This window comes from Syngnathus typhle, linkage group LG5 (genome assembly GCF_033458585.1).
Source record: "Syngnathus typhle isolate RoL2023-S1 ecotype Sweden linkage group LG5, RoL_Styp_1.0, whole genome shotgun sequence".
Taxonomy (NCBI): Eukaryota; Metazoa; Chordata; class Actinopteri; order Syngnathiformes; family Syngnathidae; genus Syngnathus; species Syngnathus typhle.
In genome coordinates this window covers 17316869-17332290 of record NC_083742.1, presented here as the reverse complement: position 1 = coordinate 17332290, position 15422 = coordinate 17316869, and the positions used below count along the sequence as shown (strand labels likewise).

Sequence of the window (15422 nt, the reverse complement as noted above, 5' to 3'; positions counted from 1 at the left end):
TAGTAAATTTTCCCGACAAACGGAAAAGAAAGAACACCCCGCCCTCACACACACACGCGCACACACACACACACACACGGGCACACACACGGACACAAAATATGATTATTATTATTATTAATATCATGATCACACTTTGTGTTTCAAACAGAACCATTTGTATTTACACACGGCCTGCATGTGGCGTGGGTACGAGTTGCCGCCGTCGTGCACGCACTCACTCGCGCGCATCGTGTCCCGATTCGTGTAAGATAGAAAATACAACTCACTGTACATTTACACATATGTCCAGCTTCTCATATTAGTCGTGTAAGTGCTTCATAAATAGATTCATTTCAAACGTGACATTTTTTTGTACACAAAACCAGACCTTCCAAAAAGGAGTGCAAAGGGGGAGGGGGGGAGCCAGGGGCGTGTATTGGGGGGGGGGGGGGGGGGGGCTGAAGTCAGCGATGTTAGCTTCTCAAGTGGAAGGAACCCAACCCCGATTTGCAGCAGGCCTCCAAAAACAGACACGCTCAGCCAATTTCACATAACCAAGTCTGTTTGGCTAACGACCCGGGCAAAACTTAGCTCCTCCCTGAGAGCTACCCAATTGTCCCAAAGAATTTCTTTTAGCAACATGAAATTTGGTAGACGCGCATCATGAGGAGTCTCGCCAAAAGTTCCAACAAGCTGTCACTGACAAAACGCGGGAATTTTAGGCTATTTCTGTTTTGGTTAGCAACATGAAATTTGCTGGACAATGATTAGTCGCACCGAAGTCTCAAGAAGTCGGGACCAACAAAACGCGGGAAGTCTGCCGTTTGAGTTGACTTCCACCGAGAGACTGTTCAGAAATTCCCGCCCTGAAGACACTTTGGTTTTGCCGTGTGGTCCAAACGTTGCAAACGAGTCGCTGAGCAAGGTGGCTGAACGTGGCGGCACCACCGAATGCTGCCACCGTATGAGCTAGCAAAGCACAGTCGGTGAGGTTTTTGTCTCGCATGCTAAGGTTGACTCGTTTCCATGCCGTGGTAGACGATGCGCCCGCTACTTGCGCGTGGACCCATTTGCAATCTTTGCGCTCTTTCTGAAACCACCCAAGATGGAAGTAAAATCCCGTCTCAGTAGAAAGAAATGTTGCATGGTATTTGGTCCGAGGAAGCGGTAGAGGTATCTTGGCTGAGAGATAGCCTCAGGTGGTTTTGCCGGGGTCCTTAGTCAGAGGAGTTATAAAAAAAAAAAAATAGGGTGCTTGTGTTGGAAATCAAATTGGAGCAGAAGTCATTTTTCTGTCTGAGAGAGGACCTTTGAAGATTTGAGTTGCGGCTCCCTGGCGTCGGATCCCGGGCGGGCCCTCGAGTCAGTTGTGCGAGGTCATGTGACGCGACAGGTGGTGGCGCTCGCGGAAGGACTCGTTGCAGATGGGACACTTGAGCTTCTCCTCCCGCCGGCGCTTGACCAGGGGCTCCATGGCGTACTCCTTCTTGTGGTGCGAGCGCATGTGGTACACCAGGTCCGAAGTCATGCGGAAGGAGGCATTGCACTTGGCGCACCAGTTCTGTGCCGGCAGGCAGAGCGACGTGAAGGAGGGCGGCAGGAGCGTGAGCGCCGAGGGCATCTGTAGCTGGACGCCGCCCGAGTTCTTGGGCCAGAATGTGGTGGCGGCGGCGTACACAAAGGGGCTCTGCTTGGCCACCCCGCCCGGCACCGGGCAGCTGGCGCCCAGCTCGGCGCCCTGCAGCTTGGCGGCCAGGTGGTCGGCCTGGTAGAGGCGACTGGACGAGATGGTGTCGCCCACCGCCGGGTGGCAGTCCAGCAGCTTGGGCGGCATCACCAGCGGGGAGATCTGAGCGTAGGTGGACCGGGCCGGTTGGCTGAAGGCGCTCTTGCGCTCACCGGCGCCAGCCTGGCTCACTGAGGTGAAGGCGCTCGCCACGGGCGGGGTTTGGGGCGGCTGCGTCTCCGACAGAACCTGCCGGATGTTCAGGTGCTTGTCCGAGAGGCCGCTGCCCCCGCTGGCGGGACGGTCTTTGTTCTCGGAGTTGGCGGCCGACAAGCCTTTTCCGCCGCCGTGGTTCTTGAGAGTCTGAACTGACTTCTTGACTTCAGTGAAGGCGCTGCGCTTGGTCTCCGAGGAAGCGGACGTGGAAAGCGTGCGGTGGTTCTCCTCCAAGCCGTACACGCCTCGGTAGTTCTGCGCCGATGTGGCCAACTCCTCTTTGGACTTGGGCTGTGGCAGGCTGGCACGCCGGCACTCCCGGTCATCGGCGGCGGAGAACTTTCTCTTCCCTGAGCTCTCGCTGCACACCTCCGCCTCCCTGTCACTCAGCGGGCTGCCGGTCCGGTTGTTCTCCATGTCCCGAGCCAGGTTGTGGAAGTCCGTGGACGGTTTGCTGCCATCGCCCTCGGAGCGCCCGTGCTTGGGGCTGCTTCTGGTGGGCGTGGTCACGTCAGCGGGCCGGTCCGGGCTGCGCTCCCTGCCGGGCTCCTCGTCCGCTCCCGTCAGGCTCTGCAGTCTTTTGGTGCAGCGGAAGCGCAGGTGCGCCAAAAACGGGAACTCAAACTGGAACCTTTGGCTACAGTCGGGACATGAGTGTTGAGATGAACCTTTTTGGAGAAAGAGAGACACAATCGTTGGTTTCCCATCAGACCACAGACTTCCGCAGATACAAAATGAAAGCTGTCTTGTGTTGCGGCAATCTCCCAAATGTCCCGTGGCAACACCTGAAACATCAGCCACTCTGAGAAGTTCTAGACTTTGGATTTGTCGACCGCATAGCACAGCTCGAGCTCTAACCGTATTTTGGAGGGGGCTCTAAAGCCCTTTTCACTCCACTTCCGCAAAAGGAAGCACGCAGACCACTACGAGCAGAAAGCCTGGCACTTTTTGCATTTTGGGCGGCTAAGAACGGCACCTTTGCTCTTGGGGGCCACCCTGGCGGCGGAGAGCAGCAGCAGTTCCACCAGGTCCTTCCCGTACCACACCAGCAGCTCCTCGTCCTTCTCGATGCGCCTGAGCGAGCGGTAGAAGAGCTGGCCATTCTTCACGTAGGCCTCCAAGTTCTGCTCGTCCTTGTCGCGGGCTGACTGCACCAGGCGGAGCCACATCAGGCCCTCCGATGTGCTGTTGGCCGCCGACGTGTCCACCTGACAAAGGCGTCTCGTTAGCAGCGTTCACCGCGACCTTTGGCAAATTGACCCAGCTTGCATGTTTTAGGGTTTTGGAAAAATCATTTTTTAGTGGAATAGGGGCTGTGCACAGATGTGGGCGATTCGAAGGGACTATTTTTTTTGCAGTTGGTGCTTTGCTATGCCCCCTTCCCAGTCTATAGTTTGGATGTAACTCTATTGTGATATGGTTGGCAAAATATCGCAGTAACGTCACAGACGTTAAGACTTTACTGTTTCTAAAACTCATGATGAAACTCATGAGTTGCTTTTTTTTTTATTTTTTTTTTTTAATATTGCAAAAACAGCGCGTTACTCTGCAATTGTCATTTTCTTGTCATGATAGCAGCATTGGCAAAATATCCAAATATCATGACATGAGTTTTTTTTTAATATCCCGATGGGCCTTTTTTTAATTATTCTCCGGGGAAATGATTTCTCACTGTATCACAATAGCACTGGTAGAATATTGTCATTCACTCTTTAAGTTTTTAATTATTTCTTTTCTTTTTTTTTCTTTTCCACCTTCATGTCATCGCTGCGTTGCAGGAGCTTCTCTGGCAATAGGGTTTCGTTCTGTTATGAAAATATGACAATAGATGGGGCGTTGATCCCGATGATCACGTGTCATGGTTGGCAAAATAGCCAACCATGACAAAAACATCTTGCGTGTTACCTTTTGATTCTCAACCTTGGAATCATTTTTGAAGGAACTACTAAATTAGACTACAATCACATGTTGTGGCGGTATGGACACGAAACGATCGCTGGCAAAAAAAATTACCCGGAAGATGTAAGGCGCTGTGCGCTTGTCGGTGGCTTTGAGCGCGATGAAGGCGATGCTGTCGTACATGGACGTGTGGCTGAGTACGCACGGCCCGAAGATGGCGCTCTCGGGCACATCGCAGGTGGTGTACACGCTGGTGAAGATGTCCGTGAGACACTGCTGCACCGCCTTGGCGTCGCCGTCCCACAGCTGCTGCGCCTTCTGCTGCGAGCTCGACTCCTCCATGGCCATGGCCGCCCACCTGCAAGCAACGCAGCCGCTCGGTCACTTCATTGCGCTAGAGACGCGCACAAATCAAATGCTCCTTCCGCGAAAGACTAACAAAGCATTTTTACACAGAAGGAACTAGAAACTGCTCGCCATAATTAATCCGTTTCTTAAAAACAATGATAATATTCACGAAGGACACCCAAAGACCCCCCCCCCCCCCCTCTTTTTTTTTTTTTACAGTATGAAGCAAAAAAAACGTCGCTGTTGTTTCAACCGTGTTGTTTTTTTAACAACCATTGACATGAATTTCTTTTGAACCAACAACTCAGGCTGAAAACATCATGTGAAGCATCAGTTAAAAAGTCGTTTCAAAATATTAGAAATACTTTACATTTGATACGCGTGTTTGTATTTTTTTTTTTCTTTTTTGCCTTACAATAGCTGTAATTTGCATTAGGGGGCCCACCCATGCGCGCCCAGCATACGCATGCCGTGCAATATCCGGCAGTACAAAACAAAGTCAGATTGCATAATGGCGTGAAATTTTAAACTAATTGCTGCGAACGGCATCCTGAGCGCAGTGAACGAAACATTTTTTTTTAAAAAAAACACAAGATTCAAGATCTTTTTCCAGGTATTTAGGCTAATATCTAGTTCGGGTTCCGTGCGATGTTACAAAGCCCGCTCGGGGTTTTAATTCTTTTATAATGGTCAAAATAATACCGTTTAATCCTCATCCCGGTATAAAGTCATCCATTCTCTTCTTTTTTTAATCCTCTTTTCCTCGCTTCTTACACCAGCCTCATTTGCATAATCTGCCACTTCCCATGCACCCGACATCGGAGAGAGTAATTAAAGCAGCACGAGCGCTTCATTATGATGATGATGATGATGATGATGATGAATTTCTTTTTCTCCCTCCCCGAGCGCAACCCCCCGCGCGGAGTCCCACATGGCGCACGCGTAAAATGTCCCCATAACAACCAAAAGAGATTTCTACCTTTCAAAGCAAACCAAAAGGATGCATTTTAATTTGTTTGTTTAAGCGCTTTTGCGTGAAATTACATTTACAATTTGCAGTTTGGTGAGGATTTCCCGTTTGATTCGTCAGATTTCAAATGCGACGCATTCTCAAGTCAACTGCTGTCATTTTTCAAATGCAAATGTCACACTTCGGCCAGTAAAAAAGGTAAAAATATCAGGAAAAATATTTTCAATTTAAAATAGCTAAAACCTTTGCACGGAACCTTTTTGCTTTTCTTATCATTTAATTTTACCAAAGCTTCCCTTGTGCAGCGCAGCCTTGCTCGGCTTCTTCGCGGTTTTGGGTTACTCGGTCCTCGGGACCGGGACGCACTCCAGTTCGGCCCTACTGCCAACAACCAGTCTTTTAAACCCCGAGCCAACACGAGAATACCCTCTTTTATAATAATAATAATAATAATAATAATAATAATAATAATAATAATAATAATAATAATAATAATAATAATAATAATAATAATAATAATAATAATAATGACGATAATAGTAATAATTTAAATAATGATAATACTTATTATTATTATATATAATAATATATAATAATAATAATTAGGTATCATCATCAGAAATGTCGTTTTCAGCCCCTACCTCTTGCGCAGATTCGGAACCAAATAATCCACAAGCAGGAGCCTCAAGAGGCGACGTCAAAAAAGAAGAAATGCAAAAGCCAGCAAAAAGGTTGCCTTGGCCCCCTCAGTGTGTCAGAAGCAGGACGCGTCCGGCTCCGTCCCGGTGGTGCGCGCGCGGACGACGTGTTCGGATGCTGTGAACGACTCGCGGGGCGTCGCGCGCGTTTTGTTGGCCGCACATAATTTCCCCAATGAGGCGTGTCACTCCGCGTCTCCTCCTTTTAACTCTTGACTGGCCGACTGCCGCTTGACAACTCTTATTATGGGACCCCCACCCCCTCCACCATACGTGCCACCCAGCCATCAACCTTCCTCCCACCCCTCATTATTATCGTAATTCTCATCAAAAGCCTTGATGCTTACTCACCCACTTTGGGGAAATCCAATTTTAAGTCTGATTTCACTCGGGAAATGTCTTATCGCTCCTATTTGTTTTCATATCGACTATCATAATGAGTACAGAGTCAAATAGAAATTTTATCAAGGTATAACAACCTTCTCCTCCCCATCCGGTTCCACCTCCTTGCACCGGTGCCGCCCGCCAACGGAACCTGGCTCAGGTGTTTCAATCGTCAGTCGGCATCATTCTGCTGCCCCGCCGGACACAAACTCTGCACTATGTAATTGCAATTACACGCACGCAGCATGTCTTTAGTAACATCTGTCATGGCCGTGACATGTTCATAACGTCAAACGGCCGAGTTAAGTTTTGCTATGCATGCGAAGCTTCTCCGGCTGCGGATGCATTTCGGTCCAGCCCGTGAGCAGCGGCCCATCCTGGCTCAGCAAGTTCCCGCAGTTGAGGAGAGGTGGTGAACTGTTGATTTATTTTCATACATGATATACTAAGAGAGAGGAAATTGACATTTCATCACGCTCAATTTCCCTCAAGTCACAACAAGCTCAAGTTTCCACGCCCACCATGCAGCCGGCTTCACGGAGCTGCCTCGCATCCCAAGTCCAGGGCCAGCCAGGTCTTTTGCTCCACTACCTTCGTTCCCGACATTGAGAAGACCTAAAATGATCCTTTATTGCGCTCACATTGGCCCCCGGTCGACCCGTTTTGCGAGCAGAAGCCGACTCGGTAGCTCCTGAGACGGCCTCGCTCAACTCTGCGTGTCGGCGGTGATGGCACTGGACAGCATAGCGTATATTTATTTCCATATATCAGAGTAAATATTGAGCCAAATTGAGCGTTTATGACCTCTATGACACACATCGATGCTCTAATTGCCAAACAACCTTCTCCTCCTTCCTTCCCCACGTTCCACCTCCGTGCACCGGCCCCGCCCGCCAACTGCAGCCGACTCCGGAGGCTCCCGACTCGGCCTTGCTCAGTTTCGTAACTCGCTGGAATGTGGTGGAGGCGGGTGTCCGCTTTCCGGCAATACCCCGAGGCGCACTCAGGGGGCGCCAGTGTATAATACTCACGGTTGGATGAGGCAAATCAGGTTTTTTCTTTTTTTTTTTTTTTTAAATCCTTTTTTTTTTTTTACCTTGATGTCAAGTGCATGATTCATAAGCACTTTTAAAGGCAGGAATATGATGACAAATTGATGATGGTATTAAAGTGTAATCACACACTTTTTTAGCTCAATAATTTCCACTCAAGATCCACTTGAGGCGACTAATGATACAATTTGAAGATGTCTCGTCCTTTTAGGTGTTTGCCCTTGTGCTCCATCATAAATCCATCAGATCAATGGTGCCGCCGCGTAAACAAATAAGACCTTCATCTTTTGGGATGATTCTAAATAAATCAAAATGGCCAAACAAACAGAATCCTCCCGAAAGCGGCTCGTGTGGTTTTAATTATGTTAAAAAAAAAGAAAAAATACTCTGCAGCCCAGGCATGGTTGTCATACTATTAAAAAAGATCCATGCGTACGTATCCGGACTCTGTCAAGATGTTATGTTACATTGATGATGAAAAAATATTTTTCACTCCAAATAATGGGAAATTTGATTTTATTCACACTGGCCTTTGGAATTGTTTCAGATCGAAAATGGAATTGGCCTGCACAGCGTCGACGTCATAAAATGGGCCTTCAGCAATCTTCAATATGACAATATTCAATATGTAATGCAATCATGTGAAATGCAACACACACGCACACACGCACACATGCACACACACACACACACACACACACACGCAAGCCATTCACATATACCCCCCCCCATGTGGAGGCCTTGCACAATCAATTAGACAAGTCCTAATAGAATACTAATAGAATACATACTTGTACAATTATGAATCAATGAACGAAGGAGCTAATATCAACGATGGTTTCGTTTGTTTCACGTACAAATAGAACTATCCCGTCCAAAATGACTGGCAGTTGTTCAGCATCGTGGGGCAAATTGTGAAAATACCACAGAGGAAAGAGGGGGGGGGGGGTGAAAAATAGATGAATTAATAATGAGTCACCCCTCCATCGTCCGTTTAAACCGACAATTTATCCAAAAGGGGGAACGTGGCCAAGAAATATTGTGTAGGGCACATATGGCACTTCAACTGCCATATGTGCCACTTTTCACAAAAATTGGCAATGACGTCCGTGATGGTCAGCGGCAACTGCCAAAATCACAAACGGGCCCAGCACGGTGGGGGAGGGGAAGGGGGGGGGGGCAACGTTTGAGGAGTGAGGAAGCCTGGCAAGGAGGGTTCATCTCAACACGGAAGAAGATGATAGCAAGGGAGGGGGGTGGCTCATGGAAGATGGTCGCTAACCTATTTGAGATAACACAAATAGCGATAGCACGCACGCACACATCCATCCGTCCATCATCCCTCCCGCTCTGTCCATCCATCCGTCCCATCTTTCCCAGTCTCGCTGCCAGTGTGGCTGAGAGGTGCACTGAGGTGATGTGGCAACACTTAATGTCTCCAACTCTCTGCGGCCTCAGAGCGTCCTCCATCAAACATACACACGCATGTCTGCCTTCGTCCACCCGGCCCATCTCTACCGGTGGGCCAATTCCCTCCAACTGCGTTTCCAACTTTCTTCTTCACTGTCTTTGTACGGACGGGGTCATGGCAAGTAACAGTACAAATACTTGAGTAGTGCGACTGTCAAACAAGTCACGACGTGGCCCACTGCAGTTTTACGGCCTGCTTTTATTTTGAAAGTCTTACTTTTGACAGGATCACGTGCAGACCGGGAAATGTTCACCGCCTCGCTGCTCCGTATCTTTTTCTTTCTTTAATCCGATTTCAAATTGTTCCTCACAGGGCCAGGGCGCTGCCCCTCGATGACATTGGCATTTTTGCATTCGCAGATCGGTTGGCCCGAGCAAACCTGCATTCAACATGTCAAGCACATCCACACATGTGATGAGTGAGAAGTATTTGTAATTTGATCTCGACTAATTGCGAATGATACGTTGTCAACGTTTTGCTTGCATTTTTTGGCTTTGTGTTGCAATTGTGAGAGCGGCAGCACAAAGAGATGCCTTCATTTGCGAAGGCTCGGCTACCGGACAAACGCCTGGCCCACCGAACGTGAAAGACGGAAATAGAAAATGAAGCTATCATCGAAGCTGCACGCTCCACTGTTGGCTTTGCGCGGCGGCCGTGGCGCTTTGCGTCGCCTGACTCATTTTCATGACAAAGCTCCTTCCCACGTGTCCGGCGGGGCCCGCCCGGCACGCTAGGCCAGGTTGTTGATGTTGGCCCGCGGCGCTGCGTGACATGTGACGGGCCAGCTGGGACTTTGAGAGGGGCCGGCGGCTTTATGCCCCACCGCTGCTAGCTAGTCCACCGCTGCTAGCTAGCCCACCTCTGCAAGCTAACCCACCGCTGCTAACTAGCCCACCGCCTCCTTCCAGCGCCAAAACAACAAATCAAAGCACGCTAGCTGCTGGCTGTGTGTGCGCGTCTGTGTGCGCACATTGTGTGAGCGGCAGGCGCTCAAAGCAAACAGTGGGACACAGCTGTTAAGTGGGGGCATGCAAGGTGTGTGTGTGTTGTGATGCATCACTGTGAATATTCTGCATGTGTCCTCTCCCAGCCTCCCTGTGTTGGGGAGGGCTCGTCCTTCCAGAAGCATCACGGCCAGTTTGATCAGAAAGAGATGAGGGGGGGAAAAAAAAGCGTGACAATGAATACAAAAAATAAGAATTAAAAGTAAATGAAAGGCAAAAATCATGAGGGGAGGCCACAGAAGTTTGGGTAGAAAGTGCTGTTAAGCTTTTGCAATCGACTGCTCGGGAGTTGTTTTGACACAATTGCGGAGTCCACTGAGGCCCACGATCGTCTTGAGTTGTCAGCACGCACACCCGCGCACAGTGATTGGGAGCGCATTTAATAATCTAACAATTGATGTGCGGATGTGTTTTAGCTACCCATTGCGCTCCAAACGTGTTTGATCAAAAGTCTCAACAAAATGATCACGAGTGATGCTCGAGAGATGAGGGTGTGTTGGGTTAGGTCATTGATTATCGAGAGCGATTATCCTGCGGTGTGTTCGGACTTGATCATCCTGTGGTTTGCCGTGGCGTGTCAAAACGGATGATCAGGTCGATTATCTGCGTGAGGTGTGTTGATCCATTATCTCGCGGTGGTGAGGGGTGGCTGTTCAAATTGATTATCGTGAGAGGAAACTCATGTTCATTCGCCGCAAGTGGTGTTTGACAAAAAGACACAAAGCTGATTCCTCCTTGTTGGAATCAAGCAAGCTTTGGATGATGAGATTCATATTTGAAGGAGATGAACGACAAGTGAGAAGACGATCATCGAGAGCCATCGCATTGCGTAACAGTGCAATCGTTTTTTTATGTGAACCTTTTTACAGAAGTGAGTAAAAGGTTTTTTTTTTTCAGCTATTTTACAATTGTGAAACCATTTTGGTCTTCGTTGAAATATGTCGCAACCTATCCAGATTTTTCATTCGGAGCCATTTTAACTTGTTAAAGAATGCTTTAGTAGCAAGTATAATAAAATAGCCTTTTTTTTGTGAGGGACATCTTGAACTGGTTTTGTGTTAGTTCCGGAAACTGTGAGGAGCCTGCTACATTTTACCGTTCTGTTTCCTGTTTTCCAGCATACGGCTGACGGGACTGGAAAGCGAGTCACTCCGGAGGGGTTTGGGGGGTTCCTTTAATGGCGGAGCGGGGGTTAGGTGGTGCGTGTGTGTGTGGGGGGGGGGCACTCGCCAGTCACCAGGGATCCTTTAACTTCTGACCTGGCCGACATGGATAGCGCCGTCTGATGATAATCGCTGTCAATTCCTGCCCTATTTTCTTCTTTGTGGGGGCTTCCTGGGTGACCCCCCCCCCCGAGTCTTAACGAACCCGCAATAGCCCCGCGGCACTCGGGCCCCTCTGGGGGTCGGGCCTTCCGGGATGGCGGCGTGGCGGGCGACCTCATTCCGGGACAGATTTCAAAGCAGATTTAGCTCACATGCCGCCGTCCCGCCTCCTGTCGAGCCCGCCCGCTATCCCTTTTGTCCCACTGTATGAGGCGCAGAACGGCCGAGGATGCGTTGGCGACAAGGATGGCAAACTCCGGGACCTGCTCGCACTTTTAATTGCCCGCATATTCTCAGAAGTGCGTAAGTGACTGAGGGAGGCAGCATTCTTGCCATGTGATACTGTTAGAATGCCATTTTGCTTTCCAGCAATTTGGTCCTGTCAACAAATTAAAAAGAAATTCAGCCCTTGAAGCCAGTTTACAGTTATGATTGATTGGAAATGGACATTTTCAAAAGAGTGAACACAGAGGGCTAAAATACATGCATGCCATAATGGTCAAAATGACCCATTTAGTTTTTTTTCCCCAAACATACGTTAAATTCTGAAATATGTTACTTTTGGTCTTCACAAATCACAAAATTGTAATTATTCATCAAGTTTAGGAAAAAGCAGCCCCCAAAGCTAAGTTTGTTGAGCATGAGGAAATTTGCGAAACATGACCGAGGCCACATTTGCTAGTTTCAAGAAGAAACGGTCGCAGACCAAAGAAGTCAGTCCTTTGTGCATTTCCAGCAAACACTTTGAAAAGCACCACAAAATGGACTCAGAGTTTGTTGGCTGAGGATGTTTTCAAACTTGCAAATGGAGCCCATCAACAGCTTCTCACTTTGAAAACTTCCCGTTCGCCATCATGAAAGAAGGATGCGGGTGGGTATGGGGAATGCTAAAGTCGAAGGCCGTCGCCTGCCTCCTAGCTAGCGCCCTCCCGTCCGACTTTTCTCGCTCAACTTTTAATGCGATTACGCAGCGCCGAGTCCGAGGCGGCCGTTTCCCCAAAAGCCAACATAAGAGCTTGGGATGGATGCTTGCTGCGCTCTCGCCCCTCCATGAACGCCTCCCCCCCTCCCCACCACCACCTCGGCCGGTCCCGCTCTGGTCTCCAAAGTCTCGCTAACGTCACATTAAGGGTCTGCGACAGTGCTGATGGGTGGGCCCGTGTGAGGGATTAATGGCCGCACTTAACGGTACCAGCACGTCCGGTCCAATCTCAGCAATATTTTGCTGGACGTTGAGCCGCCGCAGCGCACACTCAAGTCGTGTTAGCTCAACGACAAATGCCACGACCGGGGCTAGGGGGCGGGGCGGGGCGCGTGCTGCGGCAGTCTTTGCTACTTCCTAAAGTCCTGGGCTGCAACTTCCTCAGGTGCTTTTTTTTTTTATCACTTTAGACTGAATGAAGCAGCATGTGGCTCGTTGCCCGAGGTCAATTTCAAGCGCCGTTGCAGTTAGGTTAGTTCTCATCAGGCAACTTCATGTTGTCGTAGAGGCAAAAGTATACATTTGAGAGTTTGATGATTTTCCTCGCTTTCCTCTGTTGACACGCGACGACGGCAGCTCGAAATATCTGCCATTCAGTCTCGTCACTCTGTCAGCTTTCTTGAGATCCGCGAGAATGAGCACGAGTGAAACCGGTCCCGTGTCCTTTTTGCTGGCTTTCAGAAACTTTCCGACTCATGACAGACAGGCTGACCAAATTTCACCTTGCTAAGTGACACGGGCTACATGAGCCAAATTCTTTCCCAAACCTGGGCGAGCCTAAAATGGCCGCTCCCAAACAAAATGGCTGACTTGCTGTGTTGTCGAGGGTTCTCGCATGTGTTTAGTTAAGTGCGGCGTAGTGCAAGTTGAATGCGAGGTCATCTGAGAGAAGAGCAACGCGGCCGTGCCTCCTCGCTGACAGGCTGGCAAAAACATCGGCGAGATGAAGCTGGCCTGAGGCTCTCGCGATGGAGGTGACCGGCTTCCCGGGATGCTTCGCTGCTCGTCCGAGCGCCTCAAAGACTTCCTGCTTCTCTAAAAAAAAAACTCCTCCGGGCCCCCCGGGGGACAAGAGGGGACGGCGGCTGCGGCGGGCCTCCTCAGCAATCAGCCGCCATCAACGCGGCATGCTCTTGACACGTGAAGTCGCAGCTCATCCGCTTTTTTTTCCGCCCGCCAACCCCTCTGTACTCATTCAGTCAAACGCACATTTGCGTTTGGCAAGCGCGCTCCACAGTCTTCCCTTCGTGTGTCTTCGCAAGACGACTTCAGGCTCTTTGAGGGATAAAACATTTTTCCGCCCGGGGGAGTGTGTGTGGGGGGGGGTGGCAGTGGATGGAGGGCACGTCGCCGTGTGATAGTAAACTTACAACATCACAATCGATTTACGAAATAGTACTCATTTCGCCACACCAGGAACTCAAACTATTCAAAATGGCTTCCAAAGTGAACAGTGTTTTGAATGATACAAAATGATATTTTGCAATCATCACAATAACTTTCTTCACATTCCAACAGGATCGTCATTTGAGTCGGAAACAATTAAATAATAATAAAAAAAAAATGTGCAATATGTGCTAGTTTGTTGGGGTGATTCATCTGTTATTTGTACCTTTCTTTCATATGGCATTTTTTTTTATGTTATTTGTGACAATACAGGGCACTGCAAAAGTAGCTCCACAGCAGTATCATCTGCTTTTTTCATCTTTTTTCTCTTTAAATTATTTGTATTTACTTTAAAACACTTTTTCGAGCAGTTCACGTTCATCTCGCCCACCACTAACCAAGAGTATTTGTGAGGAAATATGAAGTTGAAGAAATGGCGACGTACGAGGTACGCCAGCGATATGAAACTTATTGTTTGCGATTGGCGTATTGCACAGGCCATTCTCATAATAACATTTATGAGGACGTATTGTACAGCCCTAAGACATGTTGTCCATAGATAGGTTCCTCAAATTTGATTTATATGTAACTTAAATGTCACATATTTCTTTTGGATTTGTCAATTCTCAATTGCTTTTGTTTAGTTTTATTACAGAAGGGCATTCAACAATTGGAGAAAATCGTCAATGCGTGCGATTGAATGTTGTGTCGTCGCCACGGCAACAAGGAAACCGGTAATGTGGCGACGACTTTATCACCTGTCCCCCGCCCCTCCCAAGCCCTTGTCTCGTGTTAAACGGCGGCGACTTTCCTCAAGTCCAATTTATGGCGGGCGCGGCTGTCACCGGCGAAGACGTGGAGCCGCAAAAAGACGCTTCCAGACAGATTAAGGTAAAGTCCATCCTTAATTTGTTCATCACGAGGCGACCTGTCAGCCGGCGCGTCTTCATACGCTCGCCCGCCGCCGCGTCAGGGGGAGTCAAGCGTGAAACACAAAGGGGAATCAAGAGCAATTACTCGAGGGGGCGGGGCGGGGGCGACGGCGGCCCGACTCGGACGGACGTCAACCGAGAACCTTAATGGACGCCGTTTAAGGCCGTTCCCGGTGCAAATGAAAACACGCGCTCCACGACGAAGGACGGCTGCACATTTGTCACCCTCCAATCGGCGCCCTTTTGTGTTTAACTTGTGTCATGCAAATGAGCCACTGCGCCCCCCCCCCCGCCCGCCGGCCTCCACTGCCACTGGGACCGAGCAAACATGTTACTCAATTTGGAATTGCTCACAAAGGGGGGTTTCTTTTCTGATATTTGGGTCCGATTTTAAAATAAGTGCTTTTTTTTGAATAGTCTTCTATTCTTTCTTGTATTATTATATTTTTCCATCTAATTTCATTTTTTTTGTAATTAAAGAAAAAGGTCTAATACTTTTTTTTTTTTTTCCCAGTGGTTGATTGTTTAGCACTTTAGGACTGTATTTTTTTTTTTAAACCCTTTTTTTTCTTCAATATTTTTGTCTTCATTTTTGCCCAGTACTTTTACTCCAATCTGTTTTAATTTTTGATAATGATACTTATTGGAATATCATAAATTCCTACCATATTCTTCGTTCACTACATTTGTGTTTGCTGCAAATTTCCGTATTTAGCGAGCTAATATTTCATGTATTTTTCAACAATTTTGGTAATATTTTGAGCCTTCCGTGTCGCTACCTGCCGCTTCGATTCAGCTCATCATGTGTGCATCCGACAACCCTGCTGCTCTGCTTGGCTGAGTGACTTTACTATAGCTGCTCTTTGCCTATGTGATAAAAAGTTCACAGTTCACAAGTGTCGTGCAAAACAAATATTAGTGGTCAGGACAAACCATAATGACCTCTATGTTTCATAATTAGTCGAGTGGCCGTTATTTCTCAAGCTCCTTGAAGGAAAAGGCTTGTTTATCGCTAACGACGTCTTTAGTCGAAACATAAGAGCCCAG

At 48.4% G+C, this 15422-nt stretch overlaps 1 protein-coding gene across 1 annotated transcript; it reads right to left on the bottom strand.

Moving 5' to 3' along the window:
* Window positions 1-483: 483 nt before the first annotated feature.
* On the bottom strand, window positions 484-5946 carry prdm8b (PR domain containing 8b). Its single transcript, XM_061279132.1, has 4 exons — window positions 5783-5946; window positions 3938-4181; window positions 2901-3132; window positions 484-2592 (listed from the first exon to the last, which is right to left on the bottom strand). The coding sequence occupies exons 2-4, from the start codon at window positions 4169-4171 to the stop codon at window positions 1346-1348; spliced, it is 1713 nt and encodes a 570-aa protein (XP_061135116.1). The 5' UTR covers window positions 4172-4181; window positions 5783-5946; the 3' UTR covers window positions 484-1345.
* Window positions 5947-15422: the final 9476 nt, after the last annotated feature.

What these genes read in the sequence shown, in the direction of transcription:
- prdm8b (XM_061279132.1), bottom strand. Translation starts at nt 4,171, where the DNA reads ATGGCCATGGAGGAGTCGAGCTCGCAGCAGAAGGCGCAGCAGCTGTGG. An exon ending in CAGCGCCTTACATCTTCCGG is followed by an intron (nt 3,133 to 3,937) that starts GTAATTTTTTTT and finishes CGCCTTTGTCAG; the next exon opens with GTGGACACGTCGGCGGCCAA. An exon ending in GGTGGCCCCCAAGAGCAAAG is followed by an intron (nt 2,593 to 2,900) that starts GTGCCGTTCTTA and finishes TTCTCCAAAAAG; the next exon opens with GTTCATCTCAACACTCATGT.